Raw genomic sequence first — 20,396 nt, 5'->3', positions numbered from 1 at the left:
AAAACTCCTTGAGTTCATCACTAATTTTTAAGATTATAAAGGCGTCCAAGGGCTGAAAGTTTGAGAATCACCCTTTTAATGAATATATCAGCAATATAAGTTCATCTTCAGAATTGGAAAAAGAAAAGACTAATACAACATTTATAATCTCACTGCCTGGAGAGAACCATTGTTAACATTTTGGAACATTTTATTTCAGGCTTTCTGTATATTTTTGTTTTGTTTGTATTTTCAACCAAGTTGAGATTCATCTGCGGATAGTTTTGTTTCCTGTTTGTTTTTTTTTCTTTCTTTCTTTGGCCTCACCATGTAGCTTGCGGAGTCTCAGTTCTCAGACCAGATACCGAGCTCCTGCCCCCTGCAGTGGAAGCCTGGATTCCTGACCACTGGGCCACCAGGGAATTCCTCTTGTTTTTAAATTTTTAAGTAGTAGTTTACCATAATTACTATTTCACATCTTTAATATTTTTTAAAAAACGCATTAATGACCTCATTTTTTCATTGTATAACTTATTATACTATAATTCATATAATCATTTTTCTCTTATTGGACGTGTATGTTGTTTGCTGCTGCTGCTGCTAAGTCGCTTCAGTCGTGTCCGACGCTGTGCGACCCCATGGACTGCAGCCTACCAGGTTCCCCCGTCCATGGGGGGGGAAATCCCCCTGGGATTTTCCAGGCAAGAGTACTGGAGTGGGTTGCCATTGCCTTCTCCTGTAACTGCATAGTGATACACCAATTCAACTTACTGCTATGGGGGAAAAACACCATTTAATGAGACATGAAGACAAAGCACAAACCCGACTAAGGGGACACACGCTGTGGACCACAGCACGGCTATGACCAGAGCAAGTGAGGGGACGGGGGAGGGGAGATGGATGGGTAAACTACAGCCTCGGGGGCTGGGGGGGATCTGGATTCATGATGACTAAGCAGACAACAGGATGAGAGAGGGAATCAAAACCAATGATGAAAGCAGACACACTGTCAGAGAACTCCAACAGCAAGGAAAACATACAGAACTGTTCTTTTACAAATATTCAGAAAGAAATCAAGCATGAAACCACAGAGAAATCGTCAGAGAATTTTAAATATCATCTAATTAGCCAATGATGCAAATTATAAAAACAGTGTGTCAAAAGGCCACAGAGTGGACTAGTTACCATTGTTACACTAGTCACTGTTGTTTGCAGTCTTATCTAAATAACTATGCCTAATATAAATAAGTTTTTTAATAACTTAGGTGAAAGTTTGCTCTAATTTCAAAATTCTCTTTTATAATTAAGGAAAAAAAAATCCTGTTGCTGATTCAGACTATGATTTTGTTTTATTTTAGATCAGCTTGTACTCATAATCATATTTTAGGAAAAAAATTGGCATTTTTTCTGTTTGCCTCATGGAAATTATTCTGTATGAGCAGTTTCATTTTCAAGATAGCTTATATTGATTGCTTCTATTTTTTAGGCAGGAGAGAATGTTCAATTTATTATTCTTGCTTAGGATTCAAGTAGCTATGCCTGGTGCATGAAAACTTAAAACAACTGAAACGAGCAGTGTTTTTTTTTCTTTTTTTTTAAGGAAGATATCTTGATTGCATTTGTATAGTAAATTAGATTGAGAAAAAAATAGTTTACTGATTGCTTTTCTTCAATCAGCTTTTAATTATCCCAGGGTAGGTGATCAAAATTGTAGATTAAGCATGACCTTTATTTTGCTTGTAATCTCTTCCCTTCAGCATTTCCTACTCTTTTCCCCTTGCTGTGAAATACTACTAAGGTGAATAATGTCTGAGAATTTTCTCATTACTGACTTTCACTTACATCTTAAACTATAATGACAAACTTTAAGTGTATTTGAGGATTTAAATAGCCATGCTACATGAATTAGGACAAATTTTTCTCTCTCACCCCACCCCTGTATTTGGTAGACAATTATCTCCAAAGTTACTTTCAGGTCTAAGTGTACTTTAGCTTGTTTACACTCCTGAAGTTCATTCCTTAATATTCTGGCTCTCTCCAGTTTTGAAGCCATTTGAAATTTACATGTTAATAAATTGGTAGTAATTGTAAAAGTAACTAGAATGATGGAGCAAAGACAAAGCCTATTTGAAATTCCTTTAAATTAAAAAGAAATTTAAATTTATCTGAATGAGAAATAGTTTTTTTCTACTTAAAATTTTGTATTTATTTATTAATTGATTGACTTTTTTTTTTTTTTTTCCCTGAGGTTTAGAAAAAGTCATCCAGTGTTCACAGTATCATTTCCCCAGGCTGAACTTTCACTGAACCACCGAAGTAGTCTAGGTATGCTTTTATGGGTAGAGTCATATAAAATGAAGTTGTCTTTGCCTAAAAATAGAAGCCTTAGTTAGGTACGGATTTATTTACAAATAGGCTGGTCTATTGTAATTGCTGCCATACACTTTTACATATGGAATCAGTGTTGCTGTTGACCTTGGATCCTGCTGCTTGAAGCTGCTCATGTGAGAAGCAGCTCAGGTGCAGTCAATACTTGCTCCTCCATATGTCTGCTCTTTTACTTGCAACTCAGGGGCTCAAATTTAAAAACAGTGTTTGTTTTCTCTGTTCATAGCAGACCATTGGCTTGATTTCAGCTGTATTAGAGGATGGCTGTCTTTCTCTTTGAAGTGTCTCCTAAGTATGTTGTATGACAGTGTAGAAAATATTCTTAGTGGTCATTAAAACCTTGTATTATAAGAAAAGGTACAAGGACATGATAGTTGAAATTGAAAAGTTAAGCTTTAAAAGTTCTGCCCTCTCCTGTTTTGTTGCCGCTATAACAATAGAATTACCACTTAAGCCCAGCACCAACTCTCAACTAGGTATTCCTAGTGCCTGGAGTTTGGTCTGTAATATTATTTATTCATTATTTTAACAAATATGTATTGAGCCTGCTGAGTGACAGGCGTATGGATGCTATGGGTGTACAAATGCCAAGTAAACCAGGGATCCTAAAAGGATAGCTGATCTGGAGCTTGAAGATAGGATGGATCTGAACCGTCTTACCATTGGTGGAAAACAAAAATGTTTTCAAGGGTGTCTGGGGGCAATGCTAAAGGATCAAGATCAGTTGTGCTCCCACTGTCCAACCTGTGGCAAATTAGTTGAGGAAAAAAACGAACAATGCTTTTGGTTTATAGAAATAAGTTTGTGAAAAAAACCATGAGTTCATGTACTCAAAAAATGTTAGCAATGTAGTCTCTCTCTCTATACATATATATAAACTATAGCAAAATGTGTAAAAAATTTTTATGACTTTAAGAAGTAAAGATTTTTAATACATGTACATTTAGAACATTTCCTGATTCCTTTTGGCCCTTACATGAATGTTCCTTTTATGCTTAACCACATTCATTCATTTAAATTCTATTACATATAATGGAGAAGATGATGACACTGAGAAAGCAGATACAATTTTTCCTCATGTAGTTGCAGATACTTAGAAGGACTCAGCCAGAGTAGAGAGGTTTTTGTTTTTTTGTTGTTTTTATAATTTTACGTATTTCTGTTTCTGGCTGCCCTAGGTCTTTGGTGCTGTACGTGGGCTTTTTGTGGTTGCTTGGGGGCTATCTGTTGTGGTACTTGGGCTTCTCATTGCAGTGGCTTCTCTTTTATTGAGGAACGTGTTCTCCAGGGCTTGCAGGCTTCAGTAGCTGTGGCATACGGGCTCAGTAGTTGTGGCACAGGGGCTTAGTTGCTCCACTGCACATGGGCTCTTCCCGAACCAGGGATCAAACCCGTATCTCCTGCTTGGGCAGGCAAAGTCTTTATCACTGAGCCACCAGGGAAGCCTGAGAGGTCGGTTTTTAATTCGACTAATCCCAAATAATTATCATTTTACCTTGCTTCATGTGAAATATTTCTTAAGGAATGGAAGAATTTCACAACTTTATTGCTAACATGATACTTTTAATAAATTTGTATAACATTTATAAAGTGTTTGATATATCTCATGCATGTCTGAGGAAATCATTTCAAGTTATGTGATTAAGAAATGCTGAGTAAGACAATATGTTTTATTGTTTTAATAAAACTGGAATGAAAACATATAATTTTATCTTCTAGGACCTGAGGCTGAAAATCCTGAAGTGTTAACACACCCAGAAAAGGTTTGTCTGTATAATGGAAATTAGCTATTCAGATCTTGGGTTTAGATTTTTTAAAATTATATTAATAAGTATCAAGCCCATTTAAGTTTTCCCCTAAGCAGAAATGTGACTAGACCATTTCAATAGAATTGTGTAACAACCCATTTCAGTGTTGTTGTTGTTGTTTTTTAAGGGGAATCATTTTCCAATATTTTTCATGAAAACTCATATAAATCCTTCTTTGGAATAAAGCAGTCTTTTACCGTTCACAAGGTTTTTTGTGAATTGCAAAAGTTTTTATCCCCTACATTCCCCCATTCAATCTGGGCTGCCTCAGACAGAAAGCATGAGGACACTTTTCTTACATCTGTAGTAGAAACCCATTGCAGTATTTATTCTGGTCTCCAATGAAATAGAATTTTATTGATCTGTGCTTCTTTTCTGTCAGTCTTATTCATTATCTAGAGGAGGAGAATATAATATCAGATTAATTGCTGAGGTAATATAGCAAAAATGCGTTCTGTTGCCTTGTTTATTACCTGGAAAACAATGTGTCTATAAACCCATTTCAGTGTTTTTTTTTAAAAGGGGAATAATTTTCCAATACTTTCCTTATAAACTCTTATAAATCCTTCTTTGGAATAACGCAGGCTTTTACTGTTCACAAGGTTTTTTGTGAATTGGAAATACTTTTTCCCCCTGTCTTCCCCCATTCAATCTGGGCTGCCAAAGACAGACAGAAAGCATGAGGACACTTTTCTTACATCTATTACCCTCTTTCTTTTGATATTTCCTATTGGATAGTGCTTTCTCATCTTCCAGTTGCTACTTGATAAACATGTCCTGAGTGCTTGTTTTCGCTTTGCTTTCTGCTTGGTGCTATGGGAAATCAGAGGACGATAAGACTGGCTCCGTGCATAACAGACTCCAACAGTCAAGGACCTCCCAAGGCCAACCCTGTCATAGCTGTACCTTACTTCATCTCAGATATACCTTAGCATTCCCACCTCTATGCCTTTGTTCAAGTCAGGAGCCAGAAAGCAAGAGAAAGCATAACATTTGGAACTATATAGGTTGCATTCTAAGGGAAGTATGTCATTTACATGTGTGATATATGGAAAATGATATGTCATAGACTTACAATGAGGGCTGTGAGCAATGATAGCTCATGGTGTTTGGTACTAGTTGGTGCTTAAGAAATGTGTGTTTTTCTCTTTTATTCCTTCACAAATCATTAATTTCTGGCTTAAGTACCATCTCGTTGGATCTGTTTCAGATAACTTTAGTGATCTTGACCAAAGTAACTGCTCCCTCTCTATCTAGCATTCATTATTTACTATGTCAGTATTTACCTATCACTTGCCTCCTATGACATTAATATATTTGAGAGAAAGGATTTTTTGAGCAAAGAAGTTTAGAGAGCACTGTATGCCAGAGTCTCCTCAGAGATTGATAACACACGTTCTGAAAAGTCCTGAGGTAAAGAAACCTATTTAACCAATTTTAGGCTATGTTGAAAACTCTTTACTGCCTCCTCTTTTTCTGCTCCAGAAAACTTATTCTTGTAACACTAGGGCTATGGTTTACGCTATTAATTTGAGTTAGTGCAGTGTTTTTGATGTTGTCTACAGTTTATTTAATGTCATGTGTTAGTTAATGCTTTCAGTTTTAATTTAGGAGTTAAGTTCCTTTAGGGCAGAGTTCAATTCAATATATATGTAAGTTTTATTTGATTGAGGACCTTGAGTTTAGTAGATATAAGGATTTCAGATAGGAAGGAAAGCTTGACCATGTTTAAAGAATGGGTAGGGTCCAGTTCTTCAGTTCCTTCTAAATTTCTTTTATCTTTTGGAGCAACTTATAGGTTGTGTTGCTAACAAGTAAATATATCTTCTTAAGCTCTGCATGCTATGTACAGAGAATATAAATGGTAGCAGGTGGAAAAGGAGGAGAGGGAGAATAAAATGTTCTTCACTTCTCTTATTCAAATCAGAATATTAGAGGGCTTACAAATTACAGTGCAGTGGTGTGTCAGTGAAGGTGGACTTGATTTTTAGAAACAGGCAAAAGTCACTGAAACCCATTCTGTTATTTAAGGTTATGCAAATTAACAATCTGAAATGTTGAAAAATAGCTTAGTGCCTTTAAGCTATTGAAACTGATTTTCTTGAATGGCTTATAAATGATTTTAAAAGCACTTTCAAAAGAAGAAGTCTAATAATATTTGATCACTGGAAATATTTTGAGAGCTTGGGGCTGGTGCACTGGGACGACCCAGAGGGAGGGTATGGGGAGGGAGGAGGGAAGAGGTTTCAGGATGGGGAACACAGGTATACCTGTGGCGGATTCATTTCAATATTTGGCAAAACTAATACAATATTGTAAAGTTTAAAAATAAAATTAAAAAAAAAAAGAACAAAAAAAATAGTTTTGTAGTTTTGTGCTTTTTGTTTAAAATAACCACAGGTCAGAACCATTGATTTATAGCAGAGCTGATAATATTTACATAGATCTGTGTTTTCATTTCTCCTTTTATCCCCACTGACCTCCTGTCCTTTGGCCTTTTTACTTCACATTTACATATTCATACAGAGGTGGGGAACAAAAAGAAGGTGAAACTACACCAATTTTGTTCCTGGTTAATGGTTTTAATAAAATTCAATAGGGATTTTTAGCAAGGGAGAATTTTCCAACCATTAAGTGCAGTGAAGTTTTTAGGTTATCTGTTAGTTTAACTATCCATGTTATGTTATCTCTGCCTCTTTCTTTAGCCCGGATAATTTAAACTTAAATGAATAGATAATTTGTCATCTGTAATTATGGTCCAGCCAGTTTTACCTTTGATTCACTATTAAATGTTTAACCATGGGTTCACTGTCATTAGTAATTTGGTATCAGTTCAGTTTAGTTCAGTTCAGTCGCTCAGTTGTGTCCGAGTCTGCAACCCCACGAATGGCAGCATGCCAGGCTTCCCTGTCCATCACCAACTCCTGGAGTTCACGCAAACTCAAGTTCATCGAGTCAGTGATGCCATCCAACCATCTCATCCTCTGTCGTCCCCTTCTCCTCCTGCCCCCAAATCCCCCCAGCATCAGGGTCTTTTCCAGTGAGTCAACTCTTCGCATGGGATGGCCAAAGTATTGGAGTTTCAGCTTCAGCATCAGTCCTTCTAATGAACACCCAGGACTGATCTCCTTTAGAATGGACTGGTTGGATCTCCTTGTAGTCCAAGGGACTCTCAAGAGTCTTCTCCAACACCACAGTTCAAAACCATCAATTCTTCAGAACTCAGCTTTCTTCACAGTCCAATTCTCACATCCATACATGACCACTGGAAAAACCGTAGCCTTGTCTAGACGGACCTTTGTTGGCAAAGTAATATCTCTGCTTTTCAATATACTATCTAGGTTGGTCATAACTTTCCTTCTAAGGAGTAAGCTTTAATTTCATGGCTGCAGTGACCATCTGTATTGATTTTGGAGCACAAAAAAATAAAGTCTGATACTGTTTCCACTGTTTCCCCATCTATTTCCCATGAAGTGATGGGACCGGATGCCATGATCTTCGTTTTCTGAATGTTGAGCTTTAAGCCAACTTTTTCACTCTCCTCTTTCACTTTCATCAAGAGGCTTTTGAGTTCCTCTTCACTTTCTGCCATAAGGGTGGTGTCATCTGCATATTTGAGGTTATTGATATTTCTCTCGGCAATCTTGATTCCAGCTTGTGCTTCTTCCAGCCCAGCGTTTCTCATGATGTTCTCTGCATATAAGTTAAATAAACAGGGTGATAATATACAGCCTTGATGTACTCCTTTTCCTATTTGGAGGAAGTAATAAAGAATATTTATATTTATGGAAAGGAGGAAAGTTGATAAAGCTTTTTAGTGGAATTTAGCAACATGGTGAACTAGAAAACTATAACATTTTCATTTTAAACACTTTTTGGTATATGTACTAATAATGTAACTTCTATTTGGAATATATAGGAACTTAGTAGAAACAGAGACTCTCCTGAAATAAGCCTTCTCTCAAATACTTCTATTAAAGAATCTGATACATTTGCTGTAAAGGAGAAGTCATTATTAGAGCCAGAGAAGGAGCCTAGTGAGGAAGGTGCATTAACCATGACTTCGGAAGAAAACAAAGATGAAGAAAGCTCTCTTGAAACTTTTGTATCTGCCTTAGAAAGGGTACTCACATCACCAGAAATCAGCCAGGAGGAAAGACTGTTTAGAAAAATGAATGATTTTGAACCTAGAGAGCTGGCGAACCCATTGAGCAACTCTTCGAGCTCCATATCAATACCTTTGACATGTCACAGAGATTTTCTAGAAGACCCAAAGGATGATGCATTGCCAGTGGAGGTATCAACAGCCTTAAACACATTGTCAGATGCCAAGGTGGAACCCATCTGTCACAGGAAAGAGGGAGGCATCAGTCTCGGTGCTGGAAATGAATGTTCAGGAGTGGAGCCCGGTATGTCTCAGACTGATGAAGACTGTACACAGATAACAGAGGTGGATTTTGAGACTCTTTGTTCTACTCCACCATTTGAACAAGATTCCAAGTTAGCTGAGCTTCAGGACAAGCATCTTCCAGTGCAGCAAGTAAGTGTTAAGTATAAACCGACAATTTTACCTTTTATAGTGACCTTTAACGAGTCTTCATTGCCCATACACTTTATTTTAAATTCAAACCTACCTAAACAGCAACTTTTTGACTTTGAAGCATATAGTGATCTTTTGAAAAGTTCCCAGGATAGAGTTTTCAAGGAATTGAAAGTTAAAATAGTCAAGTTTATCCTTTGAAAACCTGAGAAGATATATCTTTATCACATTGCTTATATAGTTGAAAGAAAAAATTCTTTCTCAGACTTTTTCCCTGTTAGCTCAGAAAATCACTGTGTCTACCTGAGTGCAAAGTAGAGGTAAGATACCCCATGTTAATTTCTACTTGGACATAAATGCAGTTGCTCTTCCAGGAGAGGGAAATATAGTTGGTCTGCCTGGCTTCAGTACGGCTTTGCTTTTCGTGGCTGAGGATACTGTCCGGTGACACAGTTTGGTTTAGAGTTCCTGGACTTTTGTGCTGGGAGACCCTCCAGTACCTATCACTTAACCAACTTACCAACTTTTCATGTTGGCAACTTTTTCTTGGTTACAATAGTAATACATCCTCATTATATATAAAAATAATCAAACATTACAGTAAGAGGAAGTATCTGACAATTCCACTTACCAGAGATAATTGTTAACCATTTACTGTATGTCTCCATTTTTGCTATGTACAGTCTCTGTAAGTAAATGGGATTATATTATACATAATGCTTTGTAACTTATTTTTAAATTTTAATGATACATCTTGGTTATCTTTCTACGTCCATGAATGTAGCACTACTTGTCGTTGTTGTTTAGTCACTAAGTCGTGTCTGACTCTTTGTGACCCCATGGACTGTAGCCCGCCAGGCTCCTCTGTCCAAGGGGGGTTTTCCAAGCAAGAATACTGGAGTGGGTTGCCATTTCCTTCTCCAGGTAGCACTACTTAAGTCTTATTATTTGTTGAGTGCTATTCCACTGTGTGGGCATATATATATTGTGTGTATAAAATAATACATATAATTTATTTAACCAATTCACTAAGTCATTTGGATTTTTTTCTTTTTTCCTCTGGCTCTTACCAAAATGCTCTTTTGAACATTTCTTGAAAGGTTTAAATAACATGATACTGCTACTGCTACTGCTAAGTTGCTTCAGTCGTGTCTGACTCTGTGCGACCCCATAGACGGCAGCCCACCAGGCTCCCCCGTCCCTGGGATTCTCCAGGCAAGAACACTGGAGTGGGTTGCCATTTCCTCCTCCAATGCATGAAAGTGAAAAGTGAAAGTGAAGTTGCTCAGTCTTGTCCGACTCTAGCGACCCCATGGACTGCAGCCTACCAGGCTCCTCTGTCCGTGGGATTTTCTAGGCAAAAGTACTGGAGTGGTGTGCCATTGCCTTCTCCGAACATGATACTAAGCTCATGTTATTCACATAACATACATACCTAGAATAATACTGCATGCAATTCTGATAAAAAAATTTCAATATAGACATTTTTTAATGATATTTTTAAAAATCCAGAAAAAGAGAAACTAATCATGGGGATAGGACATGAGGATTAAATTAAACATTCCAATATTCTCATCTAAAAAGAGGTGGTATTAGTAAAGTGTAGGAAATTATGACTGGTATTGACAGAGTAAGCTTTGACTTAGGCAGGCTTAAAAAAAAGTCTACATAAAAGTAGAAAGGAGATTGATTTAGAACAGATCAAATTAAATACTCTTTTACTTAGCTGTAATGAAAATATGAAATTTGTTACCTTGTGAAGCTTCAGATGCTGAATATATAAATAAGCTCAAGAAAGGTTTATATGATATGTGTAAAAACATGTATCCTCGTGAAAGTTAAATCCATAATGGATTATTAAGGGGATATTTGAGCCATTCATGATATACTGGCTAACCTTTTAAATCAGTGTAATGGAAGTTATATACTAATACTATCTTGTCCCACAAATACCACTTACTGTTGCTGTCAAATAGCAAAATTCTAGACTGAATAGAACATTGATCTGGCCTGGCATGATATTTCTGTATTTATGTGCCAGTCATCATTTTGTACTACTCATTTCCTATAAAATGAAAGCACCCAGAGTGACCTTAGGTTTGACCTTGAGCTTTTTTTTTTTTTTTGGAGATTTTTATTTTTTTGATGTGGATCATTTTTTAAAAGTCTTTATTGAATTTGCTACAATATTGTTTCTGTTTTATGTTTTGTTTTTTTTGACCTTAAGACATGTGAAATCTTAGCTCCCTGACCAGGGATCAAATACACACCCCCTGAACTGGAAGGCAGTTTTAACTGCTGGACTGCCAGGGAATTCCCTACCTTTGAGTTTTAAGGATGAATATTACTTATGTAATACAAGTAGTATATTTTTGTATTAAGCTTTTAAATCCATATTGTCATTTATTATATTAATATGAAATTTTCATTCTGTTCACATATGTCATGGATTTTTATGTTTTCATCTTATGAGGCATTTTTGTGTAATCAAAGGACAAGATAAAACTTAATTTCCTCTAATTTTATTTTTTGAATTGTTGTAATCATTTGTATATGTATTTACATCTTATTACAGAGTCTAGAAGACCCAAATCCATTTGAATTGCAAATGTTGGTTCATCAAAATGTCACCTCTTGTGATCCAATAAATAATAAGAGAAACTCATATCTGGAAAATAACTCTGACCAGGACCCTCCACATGTGTTAAGAAGATCGTCCAGACTAAAAGTAGTCAGAGAGGTAAAGCCCACAGATGACATGTATAAGATGCCAGAGAAAATTTTACCCAAAATACTTGGCCGTGAGGATCAAACAAATAATAGCTCTTCAACTGAGAATTTCAGGTATGCTATAGACTTATGCTTGGGACATTAGAGTAAGTTTACAGTTCAGTTCAGTTCAGTCGCTCAGTCATGTCTGACTCTTTGTGACCCCACGGACTGCAGCATGCCAGGCCTCCCTGTCCATCACCAACTCCCGGAGTTTACTCAAATTCATGTCTATTGAGTCGGTGATGCCGTCCAACCATCTCATCCTCTGTCGTCCCCTTCTTCTCTTGCCTTCAGTCTTTCCCAGCATCAGGGTCTTTTCCACTGAGTCAGTTCTTCGTATCAGGTGGCCAAAGAATTGGAGTTTCAGCTTCAACATCAGTCCTTCCAATGAACACCCAGGACTGATCTCCTTTAGGATGGACTGGTTGGATGTCCTTGCAGTTCAAGAGACTCTCAAGAGTCTTCTCCAACACCACAGTTTAAAAGCATCAATTCTTAGGTGCTCAGCTTTCTTTATAGTCCAACTCTCACATCCATACATGACTACTGGTAAAACCATAGCTAGTTTTGACTAGACGGACCTTTGTTGGCAAAGTAATGTCTCTGCTTTTTCACAGTTATGTTTAAGTAAAGAACTTTATTTTTCAGTGTTGTTACATTTATTTTTCAATTAAAAAAAACCCCAGAAAACACCTTTACTTTCTTTTTTTAAGATAAAGTAATGGGAAATTGTATTTTAGCTTAATGCTAATTTTCTTTCTTTGTTTAAAATCCATCACCACACATAGTTACAAATTCTTTTTTTGGGGGGGTTGAGAACTTTTAAGGTTTGCTCTCTGAGCAACTTTTCAAACATGTAATATGGTATTATTCACTATAGCCACCATGCTATACATTATTACCTTTTGACCACCTTTAGTCATTTCACTTAACCCACCCTGTCTCTAACCTACAGAACCAGTCTATTCTCTGTATCTATTAGTTTGTTTGTCTTTTTAGATTTCACATATAAGTGAGGTCATACATTGTTTGTCTTTCTCTGTCTGGCTTACTTCTTTTAGCGTAATGCTCTCAAGGCCCATTTGTGTTGTCACAGATGGCAGGATTTTCTTCTTTTCTATGGTTAAATACTTTTCCATTGTGTGTGTGTGTGTGTGACATTTTCTTTATCCATTCATCCATCAATGGATACTTCGGTTACTTCCATGTCTAGACTGTTAAAAATAAAGCTGTAGTGAAAATGGGACTGCAGATATTATTTTGAGATAGTGATTTTGTTTCCTTTGAATAGATACCCAGGAGTGGAATTGCTGGATCATATGGTAGTCCTATTTTTAATTTTTTGAGGAATCGCCATACTGTTTTCTATGGTGGTTGCATTAATTTACATTCCCAGCAATAGTGCATGAAGGCTCCCTTTTCTCTGCACCCTCTCCAGCATTTATTATTTGTAGACTGTTTGATAATGACCATTCTGACTGGTATGGGGTGATATCTTATTGTGGTTTTAATCTACATTTCCCTGATGACTAGTGATGCTCAGCACCTTTTCATGTACCATTTGGATGGTGGGCCATTTGGATGCTTTCTTTGGAAATGTCTCTTTAGCTCCTCTCACATTTTTTAATTGGATTTATTTTCTGTTTTGTTGTTGAGTTGTATGAGTTCTTTATATGTTTTGGATATTAACTCCTTTTCAGATATATGATTTGCAAATATTTCTCCCTTTGGTAGGTTTTTTTTTTCATTTTGTTGATAGTTTCATTGTCTATACAGAAACTTTGATGTAGTTTCACTTGTTTATTTTTGCTTTTGGTGTGAAATCCAAAAAATCATTTCCATGACTGATGTCAAGGTGCTTACTTACATTTCTTCCTAGGAGTTTTATGGTTTCATGTCTTGTGTTTAAGTCCTTACTCCATTTTGAGTTGATTTTTGTATGTGGTTTAAGATTGTTGTCCAGTCTTTTTCTTTTACATATGACTGTCCAGTTTTCGTAACACCATTTATTGAAGAGACTATCCTTTCCCCATGGTATATTCTTGGCTCCTTTGTCGTAGATTAATTGACCATATATGAGTAGGTTTATTTTGGAGTTCTTTATTCTGTTTCATTGATCTATATGTCTGTTCTTATCTCAGTTTTTTACAGTTTTTGATCAGTGCCATACTACATGGCAAGTCCTTTCTTTCTTGCAGAGAGCCTGCCTCTTTTTCCCTAGAAGTTGGAAATAGAGTAGATAGTGGCATGCCTAGGTGGGGAGTGAAGGACAAGAGACTCAAAATACTCACGCTTGTGACTGACTTTCCCTAAAGGAGAGATACCATAGATGACAAAAAAATAAGCCTAGAAACCATAATAACAGGCATATATGTCACTGAATTATCTGCAGCTTACTCAGGAGCAATCTTCATGTTTAAAACTGCCATCATGCATGACAACAGCCTAGTAAAATGCCTTTGAGTTTTAAAAAATATTAGTCAAAAGCTTGGTATGATTCTCTGTGAATATTTGTGGAGAACATGATAGTAATTTTAAAAACACGTTTGATTTTCAAGAATGCAGAACCCTGCTTTAAAGATTGAAGGTAAAGGGAAGACTGTTCCTTCATCCAGGCTCAAGAATGGAGAACAGATCAAGAAAAACAGAAAACTTGGAGGTGAGGCCTGTTTTCTTTATTTCTTTAATAAGTAACTTACAGAAACAGAATTCTGGTACTAAAAAGGATTTAGAGATTATTATGTCTCAACTTTCTCATTTTACTGATGAGGAAGTTCAGAAAGGATTTTCCCCAGCGCTGTGCAGCTCATCAGCAGTGTAACTAGGACTTGATCCTTAACTTCTACCTTATAAGCTTCCCTGGTGGCTCAGTCAGTATCCTTAACTTCTACCTCACAGGGTCATGTATTTTCTAAACTGGTACTTTTAAGACAGTAATTTCAGAATCCTTTTTGGATTCAGATGTCTGACCTTTTGTGGTGTAACTAGCCAACATAGGCTTTGGGAAATTAAACCCAGAAGAATAAATAGAGGAAAGAAGGCAAACGTATTATGTTTGTAGATGTTATTTCTTTGTTCCTATATGTAAAACCTGAAAGAATGAACTTAAAACTGTCAGAAATAATAAGAACCTAGAAAGCGACTTAGCAGCAGCAACAGAAAGACTGGTTACAAAAAATAGTGAGACAGTTGGTAGAATTGAGATATGGATAGTAGATTAAAGATTAATATTTTATCAGTGTTGAATTTTCTTAATTTGATCACTATGTAAGGTAGTATCCTTGTTTTTAGAGAATATATCCTTAAGTATTACTGAGTAAAGGAGCATGGTATATACAAATTATTGTTTCTGTGTGTATATATGTCTGTGTGCATGTATATATAAAGAGAGAGAGAGAATGATTTAAGTGGTGGCAAAATGTTAACAATGGGTGGATCCTTTGTTTTATTTTTACAACTGTTTTATAAATCTGAAATTATTTCCAGCTAAAATGCTTTAAAAAATGTAATAAAACAAAAGATGACAAATAAATATCTTTCATATATATATTGCTGCTAAGTCACTTCAGTCGTGTCCGACTCTGGGCACCCCCATAGAAGGCAGGCCACCAGGCTCCTCCATCCCTGGGACTCTCCAGGCAAGAATACTGGAGTGGGTACCCATTTCCTTCTCCAATGCATGAAAGTGAAAAGTCAAAGTGAAGTTGCTCAGTCGTGTCCGACTCTTAGTGACCCCATGGACTGCAGCCTACCAGGCTCCTCCGTCCGTGGGATTTTCCAGGCAAGAGTACTGGAGTGGAGTGCCATTGCCTTCTCCACATATATATATTACACATTTTCAAAATATAAAGAAGATCCCATTTACAATAGTTACAAAAGCGAGAAAATACCTACTTATATGCTGCTGCTGCTAAGTCGCTTCAGTCGTGTCCGACTCTGTGCGACCGCATAGATGGCCGCCTACCAGGCTCCCCCGTCCCTGGGATTCTCCAGGCAAGAACACTGGAGTGGGTTGCTGCCGGGGTCCAGCCCCAGCTGATCCAGGGTATTCGAAGGGGAGACGGCTTCGGTGACTATTTAAGTATTCATCAAAGATATAAAGAATAAGAGAATGAGGATAGCTCAGTAGGAAAATTCAGTGGAGAAAAGAGGCTGAGTAGCTTGGTTTACGCGGGAGACCAATAAAACTTCAAGACAAGAAGCTTGCACCACTTACGTAGGCCGCAGGCATCCTTCCGTTCTCCTGAAGGAGAGGAGACACTGAAGCCTCCCCAGTCGGATCTTAGAAGCCCAGGCATAATTAGTAAGCATGGCGGGTTCCGTGCTCCAGATGGAGACTCAGCCAGAGTGAGAGAGAGAGCGACATGGGGAGACCAGTATTTCGAGGAACTGATCCCCATTCTTTATTTTCCAGAGTCTGTTTTTATACACTGAGATGTTATACAAAAGTCACGTGGGGACAGCAGTCCTGACTTGTATTAAAGTCAGGTGCTTCATACAAATGTATACAAGAGGTCTTAGGGGTGTTACATCATCTTCTGGCCAGGGGGGCCTGCTGACAATTTATGACCCTCTCCTTGTGACAGTGGTCAGTCAACCAGAACACTTTTTTCTCCAGGGGTGATTATTCTTAAAACAGACGCCACCCAAATAAAGTTACATTCCTATAGGGTGAGGGTGTAGTGGGTTTTAGTTAGGGAAAGAATTTACTTAGCCTAAGGTCTAATGTGATTTATATCAAAGGTTAATACTTATTTCTTCTATATATTCATTAACGTGTGTAAGGGCAGGGGATGTGGAGACTTAGCAACAAACATTGGCTCGACAAATGAAAAACCCTTCACCAATACAATTTCTAATCAGCCCACTATACTTATACTAATGGTTTTCTAACTTTTCTAAGGAACCTGTTTTTAAAAGGTTTAAAGCATCTCATGCCTCTCATGGTTGGGAGGCTGTGAGCAATCACATGTGGCTGGACGAGCCTATCAGGCAGGCCAGAGAACCTTCAGAGGAGTTTGTAGGTTAAAACACTCTTGTCACGCCCAGGAGTTTTTATTAACTGGAGCTCTAGGTTAACTCCTTTTCCGAAAGAGGTGGTGGGAGACAGCCCCCCATAAAGTCAGAGGTGTAGGTGAGAGCATAAAGTAGTAAAGTAGGCAAGCTGTGGTTATGGGGGTAGATGCTTGAGGATTTCCAGGGGGACTCCTGAGGCTCGATCCCGCCTTTGTGTATGTCGAGCCTCCTTCCTCATGACCTGTGTCATGGGCGGAGTGCCTCACGCCGGCCCCCAACAGGTTGCCATTTCCTTCTCCAGTGTATGAAAGTGGAAAGTGAAAGTGAAGTTGCTCAGTCATGTCCGACCCTCAGCGCCCCATGGACTGCAACCCACCAGGCTCCTCTGTCCAGGGGATTTTCCAGGCAAGAGTACTGGAGTGGGTTGCCATTCTGCCGTGCCTGCATAAAGAGAGTGTAAAAATTATGCAGAAGAATATAAAAAAGATGAATAAATGGAAAGGAGAACCGTATTCTTGACAATAAAGATCCAGTATTGTAAGAAACTTCTCCCTAAATTATTCTGTAAATGCATGGCAGTGCAGTCAGAAACAGATTTCGTATATTTGTTAATTGTTTTCTTTCTTTTTTTTTTTTTTTGCTTTATAGGTCTGGAGGCTAGCTTGAGAATAATATAAAATTTCAATTGGAAAAGTAAATATAAAAACTAGCCAAGAAAATTCTGAAAAAAAAAAAAGCCAAGGGAGAATAGAGAGGAACAAACCAGCTCTACATAATATGAAAGCAATTAGAAAAGCAATAAAAATTAAAATGATTTGATACTGACACAAGAATCAACAGATAAATCAGTGAAGCAGAATAAAGTGTTTAGATGTAGAAGCCAGATACAATGGGAACATGGGGTCAGGTATGTGATAGACACGGCATCTAAAATTGGTGGCAGAGAGAACTAAGCAATAAGTAGTGAAAAACACAAAACTGGATCATCCCTGTATCATTCCTTATACCAAACTTAATTCCTGTTTGGCCAAAATGTTTAAAACAAATGCCCTAGAAGAAAAGACAAGTGAATCTTTTGCAACCTTGGAAAAACCTTTGTGTAGAACAACTCAAACCCAGAAGCCAAGAGGGAAAAGAATGATAAAATTGACCACATTCATTTTAAAAAAATTGTATGGAAAAATATCCTAAAGAAAATCAGTCATCAAACACAGAAGAAATATTAATAACAATGACAAGGAGTTAATTATTATTGTATGCAAAAACGTCTTACAAAACAGTTAACTATAAAGAACATAGGTAAGGGATATGAACAAGGAATTCACAGGAAAAAATACATAAATACTTGAAAAGATTAACATCTCATTTACATTTAACGAAATGCAAATTAAGAGGTGTAATTTTCACCTAAGAGAATGCCAGTAAACATTTGAGAATTCTCAGAGACAGGAATGTAACAAAATATGTTTTTGATAATGGTTTATGTTCAGTCTTTTTACAGGGTGGTTTACTTATATTTATCAGAATTTTAAATCACAATTCTTTTGAATCAGCAATTCTACTTACAGGGATTTATTCTATGGCTATGTTTACTCAAATATGTAGATATATTTCATAAGGATGTTCATCACGGCATTGTTTACTATAATAAAATGACTTAGAAACAACCTAAATTGAATGGTTAACAAATTACAATATAACCAATTAAATAATATTCAGTCATTTATGAAATCAGAAGAGTATAAATATGTGGATAAGGAAAAAAAGCTATTTTTTTTCATGTAATAAGAGTGATTCAAATTTCTTGTTGGAAACAAAGCAAGCAGCAGTTTTAAAGTACTAAAAAAAATTCTATACCTAGAATTCTATAACTAGAACCTAGAATTCCATACCCAACATAATATCTTTCAGAAATGAAGGTGAAATAGTTTTAGACACACAAAAGCTGAAAGGACTCATCATCAGCAGACCCGTATTATAGGAAATTTTAAAGGACATTCTTCAGGCAGTAGAAAGATGACACTCAATGGAAATCTGCATTTACACCTTGAAGATCATTGGACTTGTTAACTATATGTATAAAAATTATTCCATCAAACTGTGGAAAATTCTTAAACAGATGGGAATACCAGACCACCTTACCTGTCTCCTGAGAAACCTGTGTGCAGGTCAAGAGGCAGTAGTTAGAACTGGAACAACAAACTCTTTCAAAATTGGGAAAGGAGTACATCAAAGCTGTATATTGTCACCCTGCTTATTTAACTTCTTTGCAGAGTACATCATGAGAAATGCTGGGCTGGAAGAAGCTCAAGCTGGAATCAAGATTGCCAGGAGAAATATCAATAACCTCAGATATCCAGATGACACCACCCTTATGGCAGAAAGCAAAGAGGTACTAAAGAGCCTCTTGATGAAAGTGAAACAGGAGAGTGAAAAGGCCGGGTTAAAATTCAACGTTCAGAAAAATAAGATGATGGTGTCTGGCCCCATCACTTCATGGCAAATATGGGGAAACAATGGAAACAGTGACAGACTTTCTTTTTTTGGGCTCCAAAATCACTGCAGATGGTGACTGCAGCCATGAAATTAAAAGACGCTTGCTCCTTGGAAGAAAAGCTGTGACCAACCTAGACAGCATGTTAAAAAAAAGCAGAGATATTACTTTGCCGACAAAGGTCTGTCTAGTCAAGGCAATTTTTTTTTTTCCAGTAGGCATGTATTGATATGAGAGTTGGGCTATAAAGAAAGCTGAGTGCCAAAGAATTGATGCTTTTGAACTATGCTGTTTGTGAAGACTCTTGAGAGTCCCTTGGACTGCAAGGAGATCCAACCAGTTCATCCTAAAGGAAATCAGTCCTGAGTATTCATTGGAAGGACTGATGTTGAAGCTGAAACTCCAGTAGTTTGGCCACCTGATGTGAAGAACTGACTCATTGGAAAAGACCGTGATGCTGGGAAAGATTGAAGGCGGGAGGAGAAGGGGACGACAGAGGGTGAGATGGTTGCATGGCATCACTGACTCAATGGACATGAGTTTGAGCAAGCTCCAGGAGTTGATGATGAACAGGGAAGCCTGATGTGCTGCAGTCCGTGGGGTTGCAAAGAGTTGGACATGACTGAGTGACTAAACTGATGGATAAAAATACAAATTTTTTCTTATTAATCAATTTTAAAGAATGGTTGACTATTTAAACAAAAATAACAATTGATTATGAGATTTTAAATGTACATAAAAGTAAAATGCCTGGCAATAATAACATAAAAAGACTTTTAGGGGAGAAATGGAAGTATACCACTGTAAAATTTATGTAAGGAGATATCATTTGGAGGTAGACTGTGATAAGTTGATGAAGAAGGGAATGGCAATCCACTCCAGTATTCTTGCCTGGAGAATCCCATGGACAGAGGAGAGCCTGGTGGGTTACAGTCCATGGGGTCGCAGAGAGTCGGACATGACTAAGTGACTTTCACTTACTCACTCACTCATGAGAAATTGAAGATACACTATAAACTCTGAAAAAAACATTTTAACAAATAAATAATCACAAGAAGTCAGCACAGATGTTATAATGGATTAACAAAAATATTCATTTTTAATCCAAAAGGAGGTAGAAGAGGGAAAAGAAAATAAAGAATACATGAGAAAAATTGAAAAAAAGTAATAAGATGATACGCTCAAACCCAACCATATGTTAACAATCACACTGAATATAAATGATTACGACACTCTCAGTTAAAAAGCAGAGTTTTTGCTGGATCATCAAAAAAGCAAGAGAGTTCCAGAAAAACATCTATTTGTGCTTTATTGACTATACCAAAGCCTTTGACTGTGTGGATCACAATAAACTGTGGAAAATTCTGAAAGAGATGGGAATACCAGACCACCTGACCTG

General features: G+C 37.1%; 1 protein-coding gene across 3 annotated transcripts in view; it reads left to right on the top strand.

Annotated features, from left to right (window-relative positions):
* Nucleotides 1-20,396, top strand: part of ANKRD31 (ankyrin repeat domain 31) — a 135,895-nt gene that overhangs the window by 20,374 nt on the left and 95,125 nt on the right. For all 3 annotated transcript variants that reach the window (XR_003512955.1, XM_027552894.1, XM_027552893.1), the window contains exons 7-11: nucleotides 2,228-2,304; nucleotides 4,087-4,130; nucleotides 8,095-8,715; nucleotides 11,291-11,559; nucleotides 14,046-14,146. Coding sequence is in view for 2 of the 3 variants with exons in the window: in XM_027552894.1 (XP_027408695.1) it covers nucleotides 2,228-2,304; nucleotides 4,087-4,130; nucleotides 8,095-8,715; nucleotides 11,291-11,559; nucleotides 14,046-14,146 (1,112 nt within the window). In the remaining variant the exon portion in view is untranslated. The remainder of the gene's footprint in view (nucleotides 1-2,227; nucleotides 2,305-4,086; nucleotides 4,131-8,094; nucleotides 8,716-11,290; nucleotides 11,560-14,045; nucleotides 14,147-20,396) is intronic.

Source organism: Bos indicus x Bos taurus, chromosome 10 (assembly GCF_003369695.1).
Source record: "Bos indicus x Bos taurus breed Angus x Brahman F1 hybrid chromosome 10, Bos_hybrid_MaternalHap_v2.0, whole genome shotgun sequence".
Lineage (NCBI taxonomy): Eukaryota > Metazoa > Chordata > Mammalia > Artiodactyla > Bovidae > Bos > Bos indicus x Bos taurus.
Note: the sequence above shows the minus strand (reverse complement) of the source record. Positions and strands in the feature narration are given on the sequence as shown.